Genomic DNA, 14,858 nt, shown 5'->3' with positions numbered 1-14,858 from the left:
CATGCACCAATGGTGAATGGCCTCTTCCTCCTCCTGTGAATGTAGTGACGAGGAACAGACCGCAGACCACATCATCAATCACTGTAGAACGGAGTGGAAGATGAAACCAAAGACTAACTGCTCTCTAGTGGCCTTCCAGTGTAGTCATGGAACATCGTGAATCTGGGGTGATAAAAGGGAAGATCCTCGGCCCCAGAGGCTTACACAACGACGACCACAGTTAGTAGGTCCACTCGCTTATTAAGCCCAATTTGGTCCATTCCTGAAAGTATAGAAGTGGTAGAAAATTCCCCCCCGCACAATAAGCCCAAAATTGTCCGGTCCCGATGTAGGCTTAATAAGCAGGGACAACCGTATTGAAGTTGATATTAAATTACAAAAGATTTTGCGCAACATTATATTCTTCTGAAACGTTTGGGCCACGAAGATTTCGAACGATTGTCTTTTGGGTCGCGCCAACAAGTATTTGCGGACCCATGTTCTAAACAAGCAACAATATATTAACATATTCAGAACTATCTGGAAGGTTTCAGCTGATCATGCGATCGTATGTACACTACACCTTCTCCAAATTGTGGACCTTTTCGGCTCAAGGGGGGGTTCCCGGGAACCCCCCCTGGCTACGGGCCTGCTAAATTATATATTGTCACGAGTTTGTTATATTATGTGAGAGAATTATCGTTTTCATGAACTGAATATGATTCTTCATGAAGCAGTGTATAAAATTGTCAATACTTCACTCACAAGACGTCGCCTTTCAGCGTTTGATGGAAAATGGATTGCACGTTGTGGAGCGGCATCATTCCAGCTTCTTACCAAGGTTGTCACCACTCGGCCATGAAGCGAATGTATCTACCGGAGATGCGGGTTACTCTAAGTCTAAGCGCTTTGCAAAGTAGGCTATGTCAGCGCAGCTGCATAGTGCACAGACGCTCAAGAGAAAACAATATTATTTTGAATTCGTTCCTTTGATGAGCGCCAAGTACTACAGGCAAGAGTAACTTGTAAGAAAGCTTTTGTTATGACCCAACAGGGTATCGAACCCATGCTTACTGATTCAGAGGCAGACACACTAACCACTCATCCAGAGACCGGGTTGTAAAAATAGAGCCAAAGAATTTCCGGATACACAGCAGCACCAATTTCCAATTGCAAGTTTCATGTATTACTTTCATTAAAGACGCATAACACATAACTGAGAATATTTAGAAATTGTAGCAGTAGCTGTAAGACCAGCAAATGACACCAGCATGCTATAAACGTGTCATGATGAAATTTGGGTTGATTTAAATCCTTTGGATAAATAACACTGTTCTGATCTCTTGTTTTTTGAGAAAATTTAATAAAAAGTGTTTTGCTGTAATCAAACCCTGGTTTCGAACGCGATCCAACAGAAATTAAAATTCTATAACAATTTAGCTCAAAATTGCTAGCAACTGGGGTCATTTTAGCTCCGAGTTGCAAGGCAAACGTGCAGCAAGTTGAAAATAAAAACGGTGCAGAAGTGTAAATTTTGCACAGAAACTTTCCTTTTAAATCGTGTACTTGACAAAAAAAAATCACTTTTCACTAGACGGTAGTCACAGTATCACTGTGCATTTCAACATCGATATAATAATTAATCAGTTTACATCGTCTTGAACATCCACAGAAGACGTTGGCGCAACGTGAAACGGGAGAAAGATATATTTTACTTTCAAAATAATAACAATATCAATCCACACAGAATTTTAATAATTTATGAATTTAAAGTGAAATATTATAAAACTGTCAAGAAAACCCCGTTACATTGGGGTTTTGAAGTGGAATTTCAAAAATAAGTTTTAATAAACTTTGCAGCAACTTTATAGTGCGGTCAACTCAAATTAATGCATAACAAGATAGAATTTTCTTAATATTGAAAACTTTCATACAGCAGTAGAAAGAAAAGGGCCTTAAAATACTTCGCATTGAACAACAATAACAATAACGATCTTAACATCTGCAGGCATGGTAATAATACATCTTTAGCAGTGTCACAAAAAAATAGCACAAGGTATATACTCAATAATAACTATGGAAAACTTCTGCGCGACCCAAGCCTCCAGCAGACTTATTCATGCAAATGGCTTCAGTGATGATTCACTATGACGTCAAAAAAGGTCGATCATTTGCTAATTCAGCAAAAAATACATGTTACTGCACCGAAAAACGTAATAATCTTGAACAAGTACACAAACCACACGCACCCCATGCTTTTCATTCTCAGAGAAAAAGGTACAGGAACTTTTAAGAGAGCGCTATGCTCTCGTGAAATTAACTTTTTATAAGTCATCATAACACGCAGCACTTGTCACTTTTCTCCTCTGCAGATCGTCTCGGTCGCTCATTTTGCTCGCTGAGCGGCTGGTCACGTGGTTGGCTTGGACCAGACCGAGGCTCGATCGAGGCTGCCACCTGCTGGTCGTATTCTCGTTGAAGTGTTTCTGCAAGCTGGCGGCTGAAAAGTGATGATAAACGAGAATGTATTCAAATAAGTTATTGTAGAAAAAGTTGAGGTGACGAAGGTTGTTGACAATCACAATATGTTCTGTTTGTTTATTCTAATTGTTTTTCACGTCTTTCTTTTATGTAATACATAACTATTATGCGTAAAGTAGAAACACATGGCCATCGACCAATCAAGGAACTCACTCGGTTTCTTCGTGAAATGTTGGGACCAAAAAATCCTCGGGAGGTGATGCTGCTGAAGGGCCTTCATCTTGAAATGACAAAGCACGAGCCAACTGGGAATCCTGTATGACAACAGAGTGCACAGGTAAATGAGATGAGTGGCTTGTGATCAAAATCGAAGCCATGTGAGCATCATGAGGCTTTTCAACATTATTACCACAATGTACAATCTTGATCCCAGCCAGCAAATCGGTTATCCTTTATATTGTAAAAAAGCAGACAAGGTTGAACCAAAAGAGAAAGATTCGATGGACAGAATGAGATGGAGAAAAATGGTGAAAGTAAGTAAACCTCAATGTGTTATTGGTCAGAATAATGGTTAAAAAAGGCGGTAAAATAGTTTAAAGAAGCACGTGATTTACGCATCTTTACTGTTTTGCACCATCATCTACTGTATAATTCATAAACTACGCATGCATTCATTGCACCAACTAAAACCAAAAACAAATACAATATATTCCATGATAAGCATTTTTGCCAAGTATAAACTTGCAACTCATTGAAAAGTGTAATGTTGAGTGGGATGATGCAAGACAAACGAACAAAAGGACAACAAAATATAAAATACTTTGACAGCATCAAGGTGATTGCGCGACTGAACAGAATGCCGGAAAGACTAACATAATCAAAGGGCATATCAAAATGGAGGGAGTTCATCAAGGATTCATAGTATAGGGATGACCAACGCGGCTGAATATCGGACAAGCGGAGTGTAAAAGTGTTGCCAAATATTTTTTAAATTTTTAGAAAAACTAATTTTTTGGCATTTTCAAACAGTTGTGGTCGCCCAAAGCTTGTCCGTTTAAAACTAACCTGAAGTTTAAGGTTGCACAAGATTGAGTTAAAGTAGTTTGTAGTTGTGTTACTTTGCAATAAGAATGTGCTGAATTTATGTACAAAACTTAAATAAGATTTACAGGTTTAAAAAAGTATATTACCAACAATTTAAGAACAAAAAAAAATTAAAATACAGCTCAGGAATAAAAAGCTTCATGTTTTAAGTGTTGAAGCAGGTAATTATTTTTGAAGTAATATGTTTTATGCACCAGAGAGGTTAAACTTGCCAAAAATATGATAGTTTGATAAGTGAAAAATAAAATTGGTTTAGATTAGTTTTAAAATAGTTATTTACGGGCAAGTTTTGGGCAACTACTACTTTAAAATTGCTAAAATAATATTTTTTCTAAAAATTTAAAAAATATCCGGCAACACTTTTACACTCCGCTTGTCAGATATCCAGCTGAGTTGGCGATCCCTACAACACTATGAATCCCTGGAATTCATAAAGGAAAGACACAGCTGATCAATCGGTTGAAAAATAAACTTGCTTACTCTATCTAAAGCCTTTGTTAAAAGCATGCTTGACAATGACAGTAGAGCAAAAAATGACAGACGACATAAATTCGCCGCTGAACATCAAGAGATTCTAGACAACGGCCAACTTCAGCCTTCAGCACACAAACTCGAAGCCTTGTTGGAGTCATAAAAATAAAGTGACAAAGATTTCTTTTTTACTTGTTCTAGCTGTTGCTCTGACGTGACGGTCTGGTTAGGGCTTTCGGGGGGTGCGCTGAGAAACTTGCTGTCCGTAAAAACTGTGTCCCCCTGCACGTTGGAGAGAGTCTCCCAAACAATGTTAGGCTTCGACAAGAAGCCTTGGTCAGTTACAAGAGTGAAAAGTTCGTTCTGTAAATAAAAATAATCACTCGTTATGTGTACAATGTGTTTGCTAAAAATAAATAAAAAACGAATTTTACATAGCATGTCATACACTGCGTTAATGGGCTGACATAATTTAGGTTAGTGCGCTATGGGCACAGAAGGATGTTTTTGACAGACTTCAGTATTTGTTGTACTATCGTAACACATGAGAACTGAGTAGGCAGTGCACGATTACACACATCCACTTTTAATAGAAGCTTTGTGGCTACGGGATTTGCTCTAGCAAAAACGTTTCAAAAGGATTCTTGTTGAAAGTAGAAGTAAATGTGCAATTACTCAACAACGTTGCATTAATGGAAGGATACAAAAATAAGGGCATGGCATCGCCCGTACTGATGTAGGCGTGCCATGACACTATTTTTGATCAATATCAGGCCGCAACTACCAACTAAGGCTAAAAACAGGGCGAATCTAAAGTCTCACTTCGTTGCTAACTGCGTTTGCTTACAAAAAAGTACTTTCTATAAAAATATATATAATTATATATTTATTATATAATTATATATTTTTTTATAATTATACATATATGTTAAAAAAACAATTTGAAAATGACTTCAGACGTTCTTTAAGAATGATCTGGTTTGGAAAGAAGAATTTACAGCATCATTTACCCCTTTTTTGTACAGCGTGCTAAAATGATTGTTTCGGAAGAAGACCCCAAGCTGGTATTCTTCCATCGTCTCCAGGATCTTCACCACACCATGGTAAGTGAGTTGAGAGGCTGTGGAATTTAAAAACTCCTCGGCGATCAAGCCTGCAAAGAACAGACGAAGTATCGCTTTATGTTGAGTAAGCCAGAAAATAAAACAAGTCAACATCTTCGAAGTCTAAAAGCACACTCAAACGAGCTGTAATCTTATTCATAATAAAAGCGTCCATTAAACAACATCGAATAAGATTATATATTAAAAATCAGTTAACCAAGAAAGCGGATATACGTCATTTTACTTTCGCAATACAAAGCACCGTATTTTAAATGTGCTTTGTTCATCAGCTATGCATCGTTTTGTCATTAACACAATCTTAATCTGCAGGCATCATCAGGACGCAGATATCAAATCGACAAGTGACAATCCAGACAGCAAAATCCGTCGCTTTTGCATTGTAACAACAACTCAACTGCAATTCAACGTCTGCAGATGTTGAATCAACGTAAACATGACGGATTTTCTTGTCTGGAAACGTTGTCAGAAAATCCTAACTTGATGAGGAAAATGTGAAGGTAGCTACTATAGTTACTGAACAAATCAGCCGAATACAAACAAATATTATTAGTCACGTCAATGCCAGTCCACCTTGAGTAGGATTATATCAAGCCAATAATGGTTGCTACCTTTCGCATCGTTTCAATGGCTAACGACGTAAAAATGATGTTTTGTTAACTGGGCAGGTACTGTCCCAGGCAGCAAAATCTGTTATTTTTACATTGATTCAACGTCTGCAATGACGGATTTTGCGGTCTGGGGTTGTGTTTAATTACTTATTGTTTTAATTACGAACTCTGCTGCGCTGCTGTTACAGCTTGAAAGTCAAGCAGCAAATCTTATATTTCTTATTCTGAACAATGTAAGGACTTGCAAGAACGGTGGTCAATAAAAGAGATTGAAACGTTACGATACCCGCGAATTGTTTACTCAACGCTTAGAGACGTCGAATTGCCGTACAAAGCGATTTGATCAACAGCAGAGCTAAGCCCAGCTTAGCAGATTCCCTTCTTATTATATTAATTCAACTTTTGCAGATGTTAAATCAATGGAAAAGGAGGGATTTTGCTAGCTTGGGAAGTTTACAAACACGCCACCTTCTTTAATAACTTGTTCATCATTGGAATCCTTGCTGCTGATAATCTTGTCGACAATTAAGTTGTAGCTGCATGGACTTAGCACAGCATGAGTTTCTGCATCCTTAAAAAAAGATACGTATACAAATTAAACATTTCCTTCGATGACGAATGGTTTGACACATACAGCAAATAGAAATACTGAAAATATCTTCCCTGTAAAGTGGTGAAAGTAACTGTGATAGAATTTGCTGTATTTGCCGTAAATAAAATTACAGAAAATCTAAACTAACTAAGTCATGCGCGACCTAAGGTTCGTGATAGGTTTTCTGGCAATCATTACGTGCTACACTTATTCAAATAGAATAAGCATACATTATAAACATATATTAAGCATGCTTAATGGCTTTTTATTTGAGTCAGTGTTGTACCTGACGATTACTAGGCCACCCAGCATGAAACCTCATGTAGCGCATGACTTAGCCAGTTTAGATTTTCTATAATTGACTAGCTGTGCATTGAGCGCTTTGTTTGCAATTGCTACAACTTATCCCTGATATGTTCTATATCATACTAACATGACACGGTCATGCTAACCAGAATCATGGGTCTGCTACTATTCTGTGAGTCTGATTCGGTGAATTCCTAGGCTAACCTCTAACCCCTAATCCTAAAACGGCAATGATAATTAGGCTACGGTACCCAATAAGTTAAAAAAAAAATTGAAAAAATCCCCCGTTAAGGGGTCGGACTCACCGAATCGGACTCACCGAATCGGACTCACCGAAACGGGCCATTCCGCAGAATCACAATGGGAGATGTTTTCTCCACGCGCGTTAGAAACAGAGTTAATAAAGCTCTTACCTGCGGATCAGGGAGCCAGCCATGATATAACGGTATTCTCAGCACATCAAACACTGTGACTTCAGAAGTGCACTCGAAACTGGACACATTTTTAAATTGAACATTGACATCAATGCCCGTCTGCAACTTGCAAAACACGGCGAAGGCGTCGGAGATATTTTGCTCGTAGTTTAGTCTTTCTTCGTCGGAGACGGCCGGGGGCGCTTCTTCATATAACAAGCCGCCTGAAACACAAAGCAATTTGAGAAAATACAGCTTGAAGAACTGATTTCGAAATACGTTTGTATGAAACAACGCTCGTCCATAGAATGAGTCATGCAACCAAGCCAGCAAACTAATTATAATACAACCCAGCCTATGTCTGAAGGCGTTAAATGAACGGTACACGACAACTGGGCGAGGCAAAGTGGGCGATACCCACTTGGGCGAGACCAGGTGGGCAACGAGACAAGTGGGCGATGGACCAAGTGGGCGACGAGTCAAGTGGGCGACGGCCAAAGTGGGTGACGGAAGCGAAAGTTTTATGACTTTTAATTTTTACTTCAAAATACAATGATTGATTTGTGGAAGGGAGGCAATGAGAGTTCTCACGCTGAGTTTCACGAAGCATTGGAAGCAACATTTTCATTATTTTTTGTAGTCTAGTAATAGCGCTTGCTGTTTGATGTTAATTTGCATTGTGACATCATCTTGACACATTATTTTGCAACACACAATCCAGTCTCTGAATGTTATAAACACTTGCGGTAGTTCACTAGGTCAGCCAGTGCTGAGATCTTAACTACTAAGTAGCTGGTTTGGTAGGTACATGCATTAGACATTTGAATGTTTGTAGTGATTTTCAAGCGAAACAGAAGTTTTTGTTAGTTGTTCGAGTGTGTTATTGTTTAAAATACGTGTGAAAACTTACATACGAATCATTAACTACGGAGATTAGCATAACTTTGATGCTCTAAAAATAAAGTCATATTTTTCAATTTTTAGGTCGTAATTGTGAGCTGTTTTTTTTTTCGGTCATTGACCGATTTTTTAGCAAAATGTCCGAAAAAAATATAGTCAATTCGGTCAAAATGTCCAAAAAAATATATAAATCAACCATTGTATTTTAAAGTAAAAATTAAAAGTCATATTTTATACTGACAAGCTTTGATAACGGTTAGGGAACGTTCATAACTGACTTCAACCACTCTTTGGCCATTCGTTTGTCCCTTTTCTGAGGGGTTTCTCTTAAGCTTCACGATAAACCCTGACGCCGCAAATTGCAAAATAATGTGTCAAGATGATGTCATAATGCAAATTAACATCAAACAGCAAGCGCTATTACTAGACTACAGAAAATAATGAAAATGTTGCTTCCAATGCTTCGTGAAACTCAGCGTGAGAACTCTCATTGCCTCCTTTCCACAAATCAACCATTGTATTTTAAAGTAGTTAGGGAACGTTCATAACTGACTTCAACCACTCTTTGGCCATTCGTTTGTCCCTTTTCTGAGGGGTTTCTCTTGAGCTTCACGATAAACCCTGACGCCGCAAATTGCAAAATAATGTATCAAGATGATGTCACAATGCAAATTAACATCAAACAGCAAGCGCTATTACTAGACTACAAAAAATAATGAAAATGTTGCTTCCAATGCTTCGTGAAACTCAGCGTGAGAACTCTCATTGCCTCCCTTCCACAAATCAACCATTGTATTTTAAAGTAAAAATTAAAAGGCATATTTTATTCTGACAAGCTTCGATAACGGTTAGGGAGCGTTCATAACTGACTTAAACCACTCTTTGGCCATTCATTTGTCTCTTTTCTGAGAGGTTTCTCTTAAGCTTCACGATAAACCCTGACGCCGCAAATTGCAAAATAATGTGTCAAGATGATGTCACAATGCAAATTAACATCAAACAGCAAGCGCTATTACTAGACTACAAAAAATAATGAAAATGTTGCTTCCAATGCTTCGTGACACTCAGCGTGAGAACTCTCATTGCCTCCCTTCCACAAATCAATCATTGTATTTTAAAGTAAAAATTAAAAGTAAAAAAACTTTCGCTTCCGTCACCCACTCTGGCCGTCGCCCACTTGGCTCGTCGCCCACTTGGTCTGTCGCCCAATTGGCTCGTCGCCCACTTGACTCGTCGCCCACTTGACTCGTCGCCCACTTCTCTGGTTGCCCACCTGGTCTCGCCCAAGTGGGTATCGCCCACTTTGTCTCGCCCAGTTGTCGGTGTACCGTTAAATGAACGTAAAAAAGTATTGGTTTGTGGATTTGGGACATGGCATTGCCGAGGATATGTAGTTAGATGCAGGAGGGCCTTCCCAGCTAATAAAATTTGCCCTTTTCGCGCAGTTTTAACGCCAATGCCGTTACATTTTCTGGCCAGTAGGACTTTATGGGATTTGCGGAAAACGTTTTGCACCATCCAGGAAAACGATAAGCTAAAGCCTACACTTGAAACAGCTCTTTGTGTGTTCATCTCCTTGGCACTCCCCAAAGTACAAGTCGAAAAAAAGTATATTCTATCAACTTCGACAGCATATGATTGCAAATTATAAAAGCAATCACAAATTCAGTTTACTTATCATGAAAACAAAAGTAACTAAAAGCCTCACAAAACCAACGTGTTTTCGTTGCTACGCAATCATACCAATAATAATTAATTAATTAATTATTCTAGAGTTGTTACATCAATTGATTAGAAAATTTGTAAGTAATTGTTTGACATGATAGCGAGATAAATTCAAATTTTTTAGTGTGCATTAGGTTCCTCGCATTCAGCAAACAGGGCAATTGCATCACAGCCCGAACCTCATACAGAGTTGTGTATAATTATGTATGTATCACAAATCTAGCGTAGAACTATCACATTTTGAGAATTGCCGAAGAACAGGCTACAGGGTATTGAACTTCAACGTATACATTCTTTTCAATCAGCTACACAGAAAGTTCTTTGCAGGAACTCGGGCATTCAACATCCTTCACTTATTTTCGTTGCATGAGTGTGGGTAAGGGGTATCACTTTCGAGTCTGCTACTATTCGACTAGTCCGACTCGGCTGGTCCAATTCGGCTAGTCCGATTCGGCTGCAGTCTTTTTCGGCTGGTTTGTTGGATTTACTTGAGGATTTTGTTGGATTACAGAAGGATTATGGTTGGATTTTCAAAAATTTGCTGAATAAGGAACTAGCCGAGAAAGACTGTACCCGAATAGGAAACTAGCCGAATCGGACTAGCCGAAACAGGCCATTCCGATCACTTTCAGCTGAATCATGTTTATCGGTGTGACAAAATTTCGGCGGTAAAGTGTTGCACTTCAAACATCGTTATCACCCGAAGTCGATTTAAATGAACACTGAACACAATTCTCTTTACAAGCTTGATTTTTGCTTTCAGCAGCATGATTGCTGAGCACTCACTTCGCAATGTCAATGTAGATATTAACGATTCACAAAATTGATGGATTATTAGTTTAGATTTAATAACAATTCGCTTTCATACTCACCGATGTAATCGATGATTTGCTCTGAAGATATCAGTTCAAGAACTGTTGACAAGGTAATCTATAAATAAAATCGCAAATACTTCAAAAGCAAGTTTGCGCCACAAGGTAATACCAATGGTAACATTGTTTCAAGACTCAGCTGTGATGAAACAAAACTACCAATAGACAACACAAATACATCCCAAACAAACTACAACAGGGTGTTCCACAACTAAGTCTGTGTACCTCAAAAATTTGATTAGCGTTTTCGCTTTAGTAGGAAGTTTGACTTGATGCACCATCTACAAAACACCACAGGGCTTAGCACAGTTTCTAATTACATAGTGGGCATTTGTGGGTTAACTTAAAGTGACGCCTCTCCTTGTAATATTACTGTACTTGGTTCTCTGCGTTTATTAACAGTTGTTTTAAATACTACAAGCAAAAAATACTGGGCAAATTCTGACATCTTAATTTTTTTTTAAGCAATATGTCAACAATGTATTTTAAAAAAAACTTGCGCCTACCTACGACTACACCTACTGACACTGGTAATACAAAGGCAAAGAGATTTTTAATGTTTTTTGTAAGATGTATATGGCATATATATGCCTATGCTGTAAACGTAATAAGAATAACAGTGGTGTTACAAGCACGCTGGTGCTTTTTCATAATACAAATCTAATTTTGGAAACACCATAGGCTACCAACACCATAGACTACCAACTTAGCTTTCAAGTTAGACAAAGACGAGAGAGCTCTCCAGCAAGAAATACCAAACAGCAAATCAAACACTAGAACTAGATTCTAATGATTTGCAGATATTCACAAAAATGGATGTAGTTATAGCCTACACACTTTTGACATGCACACAGCCTTATGAAACACTTGTGTGAAATAAGCTTGATAGCTAACATTAGCTAGCCACATCATCATACTAAAGTTGAACAACAGCAACTACAGACGTATATCCTATACTTAACCATAGGATATATGTCTTGAAAAACATGTCTACCAATGTAAATTTCTTACCCGTTTGGAAAGAAGTAAACAATTGAATATGGCCAACAAAGGACAAGGACCGTTTTTGTTTTGTGTTATAATCGCCGTTTTCTCATCTCCCCACTCTATCCATTTAATGTGGTAAGTGTTATTGTCATCTTCAAATGTTGTGGCGCTGTTGCTTTGAGAAACAGGTGTCGAATCAGAAGCCACACCATCTTTAGCCATTCTGTTACGATTGAAACTAACTGCGTGGCCTCTTTGCAGAATCAACACAACACAAATAAATACAGTAGTCACTACAGCTATAAATGTGCGTCACCTACTTCCTACTATAAAGCACAGTCATTCAAGATGTGGGAATATGTGGGCCAAGTACATATTGCCAAAAAAGGTAATACTTATCATGAATCATCATTGTCAACTTGTCATGAATCTATGTTGCAAGTTGTTCTGCATGGAGTCAAAAATGTTCAAAGCAATAACATTTTTAATACCGGTAACTTACTAACCTATATTAATAGACAATGTCAAGTTTGCTTATAAAATAATTTTATAACCAATCACATACTAAATGCAATCTACCACATTTTATACTCAATTGCGGCTCAAAAGAATTCAACAGTAGATCACCAACATTTAGTTTCCATAGTTGTATTGAGGCTTTTGCCAGATTGCTGAAGATTTAGATTATGTGTATGAAAAAGTAAGGAAGCCAATCTTTGTGTCAAACTTCAAGCATTTTATTAAGCGCCTCGCGAAAGACACAACAATCACATTCTCTTGAGCAGTATCTATTGATGCAATAGTAACAAAGATTCAACACCATAGGCTACATAATGCAATACTGTATTGAATTTTTTCCTACAAGTATCATGTATTTCATTATATAATTGCATAAAATGTTCAATGTTGGAAATTACCCCAAGGGCCAAGACCTAAGATCGGTTTGCTTCACCAAGGCAATACATTGGTCAATAAGTTCTTAGGAGAATATACAGGCCACTTGGCCAGTGGCCATGGTTCATACTTTGATGAGTTTATTTTTTGTTGTGACCTAGAACTAGAAATTAAACAGTATTAGTTTCTTTCATTAATTACAAGAGTTTTCAAAGCTTCACAAAAATTTAAACTTTTCAAAATTCAAGTGCCACATTGGCCACAACAAAAGATTCAATCCTAACATCAGCTTTTTCATGACAGTAGCAATTGAGAGAAAATAGGCATTATTTGTAAAGCAGTACTGTTAAATGGACTGCTTTATAACATGTGTGAATAATCGCAATGGCCCGTTTTGGTGAGTCCAATTCGGTGAGTTCGATTCTCTATTCGGTGGTTTTTTATTTATTTTTTTTAATTATCGGGTACCGTAGCCTAATTATCGTTGCCGTTTAAGGGTTAGAGGTTAGGGGTCAGGAGTTAGGAACTCACCGAATCGGACTCACCGAATAGTAGCAGACCCGTGAATAATACAACTGACTTAAAATACATAGGACATTTCATTACCCCAGTCACATCAACAATATGTGTAATTGATGCCAAATGCATGTTAGCAGGACAAGTATATTAGAATATTGCTATAATTAGAATAAGCACTTTAAGCATAATAGCATATTGAAGTTAAATGGTTGAGGTTCTGTCTAAACAACAGTTTTTGAACTTAAACTTATTATTAACATGTGGACATAAAGGTGACAAACGAAAGAAAAACAGAAATACAGTATATATATTATATATAATTATGTATTACATAAACATAACTTTGTAAAAAGCAAGCCTGAAGCAAACAATACAAAATTAATTTATTTTTAATGATTGACAAATTCCAGAATAAATGACAAAGAAATGGAAGCAGCATCCTAAAACAGCCTTTTGCTAAAAATGTTAATCCACACTTTGCTGCTTCAAACGCCTACCTCCCAACAGTGTTGATTTTACTGCAGGTTGTGTCATTTTGCTACAAAGGTATAAAAATGGCTCAGCCAACAACTTTCGACTATTAATTGAAGTTTCATATAAACGAACTTTCTCTTTCATAGCCCAATTTTGAGCAGTAGCACTATCCACTTTGCGTTCAGCATGCAAATCACATTTATTACCGATGACAACAATTGTTATGTCTTTCTTGTCACGATTTCGATCAATTTCTTTTTTTAAGTTGGTAATGCAGTTAAAAGACTCTTTGCTAGTGACGCTAAAGACAAGGACAAATCCTTCACCAAAATGGAAATAATGTTTATAGAGATTTGAAGGAGTACAGTCACTTCCTGGCGTGTCTTGGATGCGAACAGTTTCTTTCACTCCTCTGTCTGTATCAATTTGAGCCATGTATGTGTCTTCAATAGTTTTGTAAGATGTATTCAAAGCATGATCTCCATATATCACTTTCTCTAATATAGAAGTTTTTCCAGTTCCACTTGCACCACATACTACAATCCTTGCAATTTTTCCCATTTTAAAAAGTTCCAAGAGTTATGCAAATCCTATCACAGATGCTCACTTAAACTAAAGGACAAAAGAGATAACCAGTGTTGTACGCGTCAATGAAATAAATTGACGGTGTCAGCGTTAGCGCAAACTCCCGAAAAACTTCAAGGCGTAAAGCACTGTACTGTGTCAGCTCTTAAAGAAATTAACGTTGACGCCGTCAATTTCGCTATGATAGCGCTATTTTAGCCAGGGTCTCACAAAATGGAAGTATTCGACTTTTAATGAGTTTGGTTTTTGAGACTGTTTTGACCTGCAAAAAAAGAATTTGTCTTTCAGATTAACCCAGGATACGATAAACAAACTTGAAACTGCATAATTGGATAGACGAACAGCTGCCACATAAAAAGATTGTTCATTGCTATCAGTTTGAAAGTCAATATGTCTAACAAAATTTAACTCTCATTGTGAAACGAGATTTTTCATGAAAACGAAAAATGACGCATAGCACGTAGGCCTACTACCGTAACACTTAAAATCGGCAAAATACCGTAATTGACGGCGCTATCACTTCCGTCAACTAAAAAATACACTGACAGCGCTGGCCCCAGCGTCAACGTACAACACTGGAGATAACCAATTTAATCATGCCTAACTGCCTCTCGGCACCATAAACTTGTGAAGCCACGAAGCTTTGTATTGAAATATCAAAACTTGGCAACATCACCAGTCTGCTGATTTGAAAGCTTCACAAAGAACAATCTTTCCACGGCTGGTTGCAATTTCCTATTGTGTTGAATTCATCAACGATTGAGGACAATTAAAATGGTAGACTAGTTCAGCCTTCAAGATACAGTATGATCCGAGTCAAACTA

The 14,858-nt window shown here is 37.7% G+C and overlaps 2 protein-coding genes across 2 annotated transcripts; both read right to left on the bottom strand.

Annotated features, from left to right (window-relative positions):
- Positions 1 to 1,151: 1,151 nt before the first annotated feature.
- On the bottom strand, positions 1,152 to 13,231 carry LOC145780815 (ubiquitin carboxyl-terminal hydrolase MINDY-2-like). The gene is made up of 8 exons (XM_082592456.1): positions 11,587 to 13,231; positions 10,576 to 10,633; positions 7,079 to 7,302; positions 6,236 to 6,338; positions 5,046 to 5,188; positions 4,228 to 4,398; positions 2,674 to 2,774; positions 1,152 to 2,479 (listed from the first exon to the last, which is right to left on the bottom strand). Exons 1-8 carry the CDS (start codon positions 11,782 to 11,784, stop codon positions 2,314 to 2,316), a joined length of 1,164 nt encoding a protein of 387 aa, XP_082448582.1. The 5' UTR covers positions 11,785 to 13,231; the 3' UTR covers positions 1,152 to 2,313.
- On the bottom strand, positions 11,890 to 14,056 carry LOC145780816 (NF-kappa-B inhibitor-interacting Ras-like protein 2). Its single transcript, XM_082592457.1, has one exon. The coding sequence runs from the start codon at positions 14,008 to 14,010 to the stop codon at positions 13,441 to 13,443; it is 570 nt and encodes a 189-aa protein (XP_082448583.1). The 5' UTR covers positions 14,011 to 14,056; the 3' UTR covers positions 11,890 to 13,440.
- Positions 14,057 to 14,858: the final 802 nt, after the last annotated feature.

This window comes from Aplidium turbinatum, chromosome 12 (assembly GCF_918807975.1).
Source record: "Aplidium turbinatum chromosome 12, kaAplTurb1.1, whole genome shotgun sequence".
Taxonomy (NCBI): domain Eukaryota; kingdom Metazoa; phylum Chordata; class Ascidiacea; order Aplousobranchia; family Polyclinidae; genus Aplidium; species Aplidium turbinatum.
The sequence above is the reverse complement of the archived record's forward strand: the minus strand, read 5'-3'. Positions and strand labels throughout refer to the sequence as shown.

Excerpts from the sequence above, each read along its gene's own strand:
- LOC145780815 (XM_082592456.1), bottom strand. The coding sequence starts at position 11,784 with ATGGCTAAAGATGGTGTGGCTTCTGATTCGACACCTGTTTCTCAAAGC. Across the intron at positions 2,775-4,227 it reads CAGAGCAACAGCTAGAACAA|GATTCCCAGTTGGCTCGTGC; the intron begins GTAAAAAAGAAA and ends GTTGTCATACAG. Across the intron at positions 2,480-2,673 it reads ACATTTCACGAAGAAACCGA|CCGCCAGCTTGCAGAAACAC; the intron begins GTGAGTTCCTTG and ends ATCACTTTTCAG.
- LOC145780816 (XM_082592457.1), bottom strand. The coding sequence starts at position 14,010 with ATGGGAAAAATTGCAAGGATTGTAGTATGTGGTGCAAGTGGAACTGGA.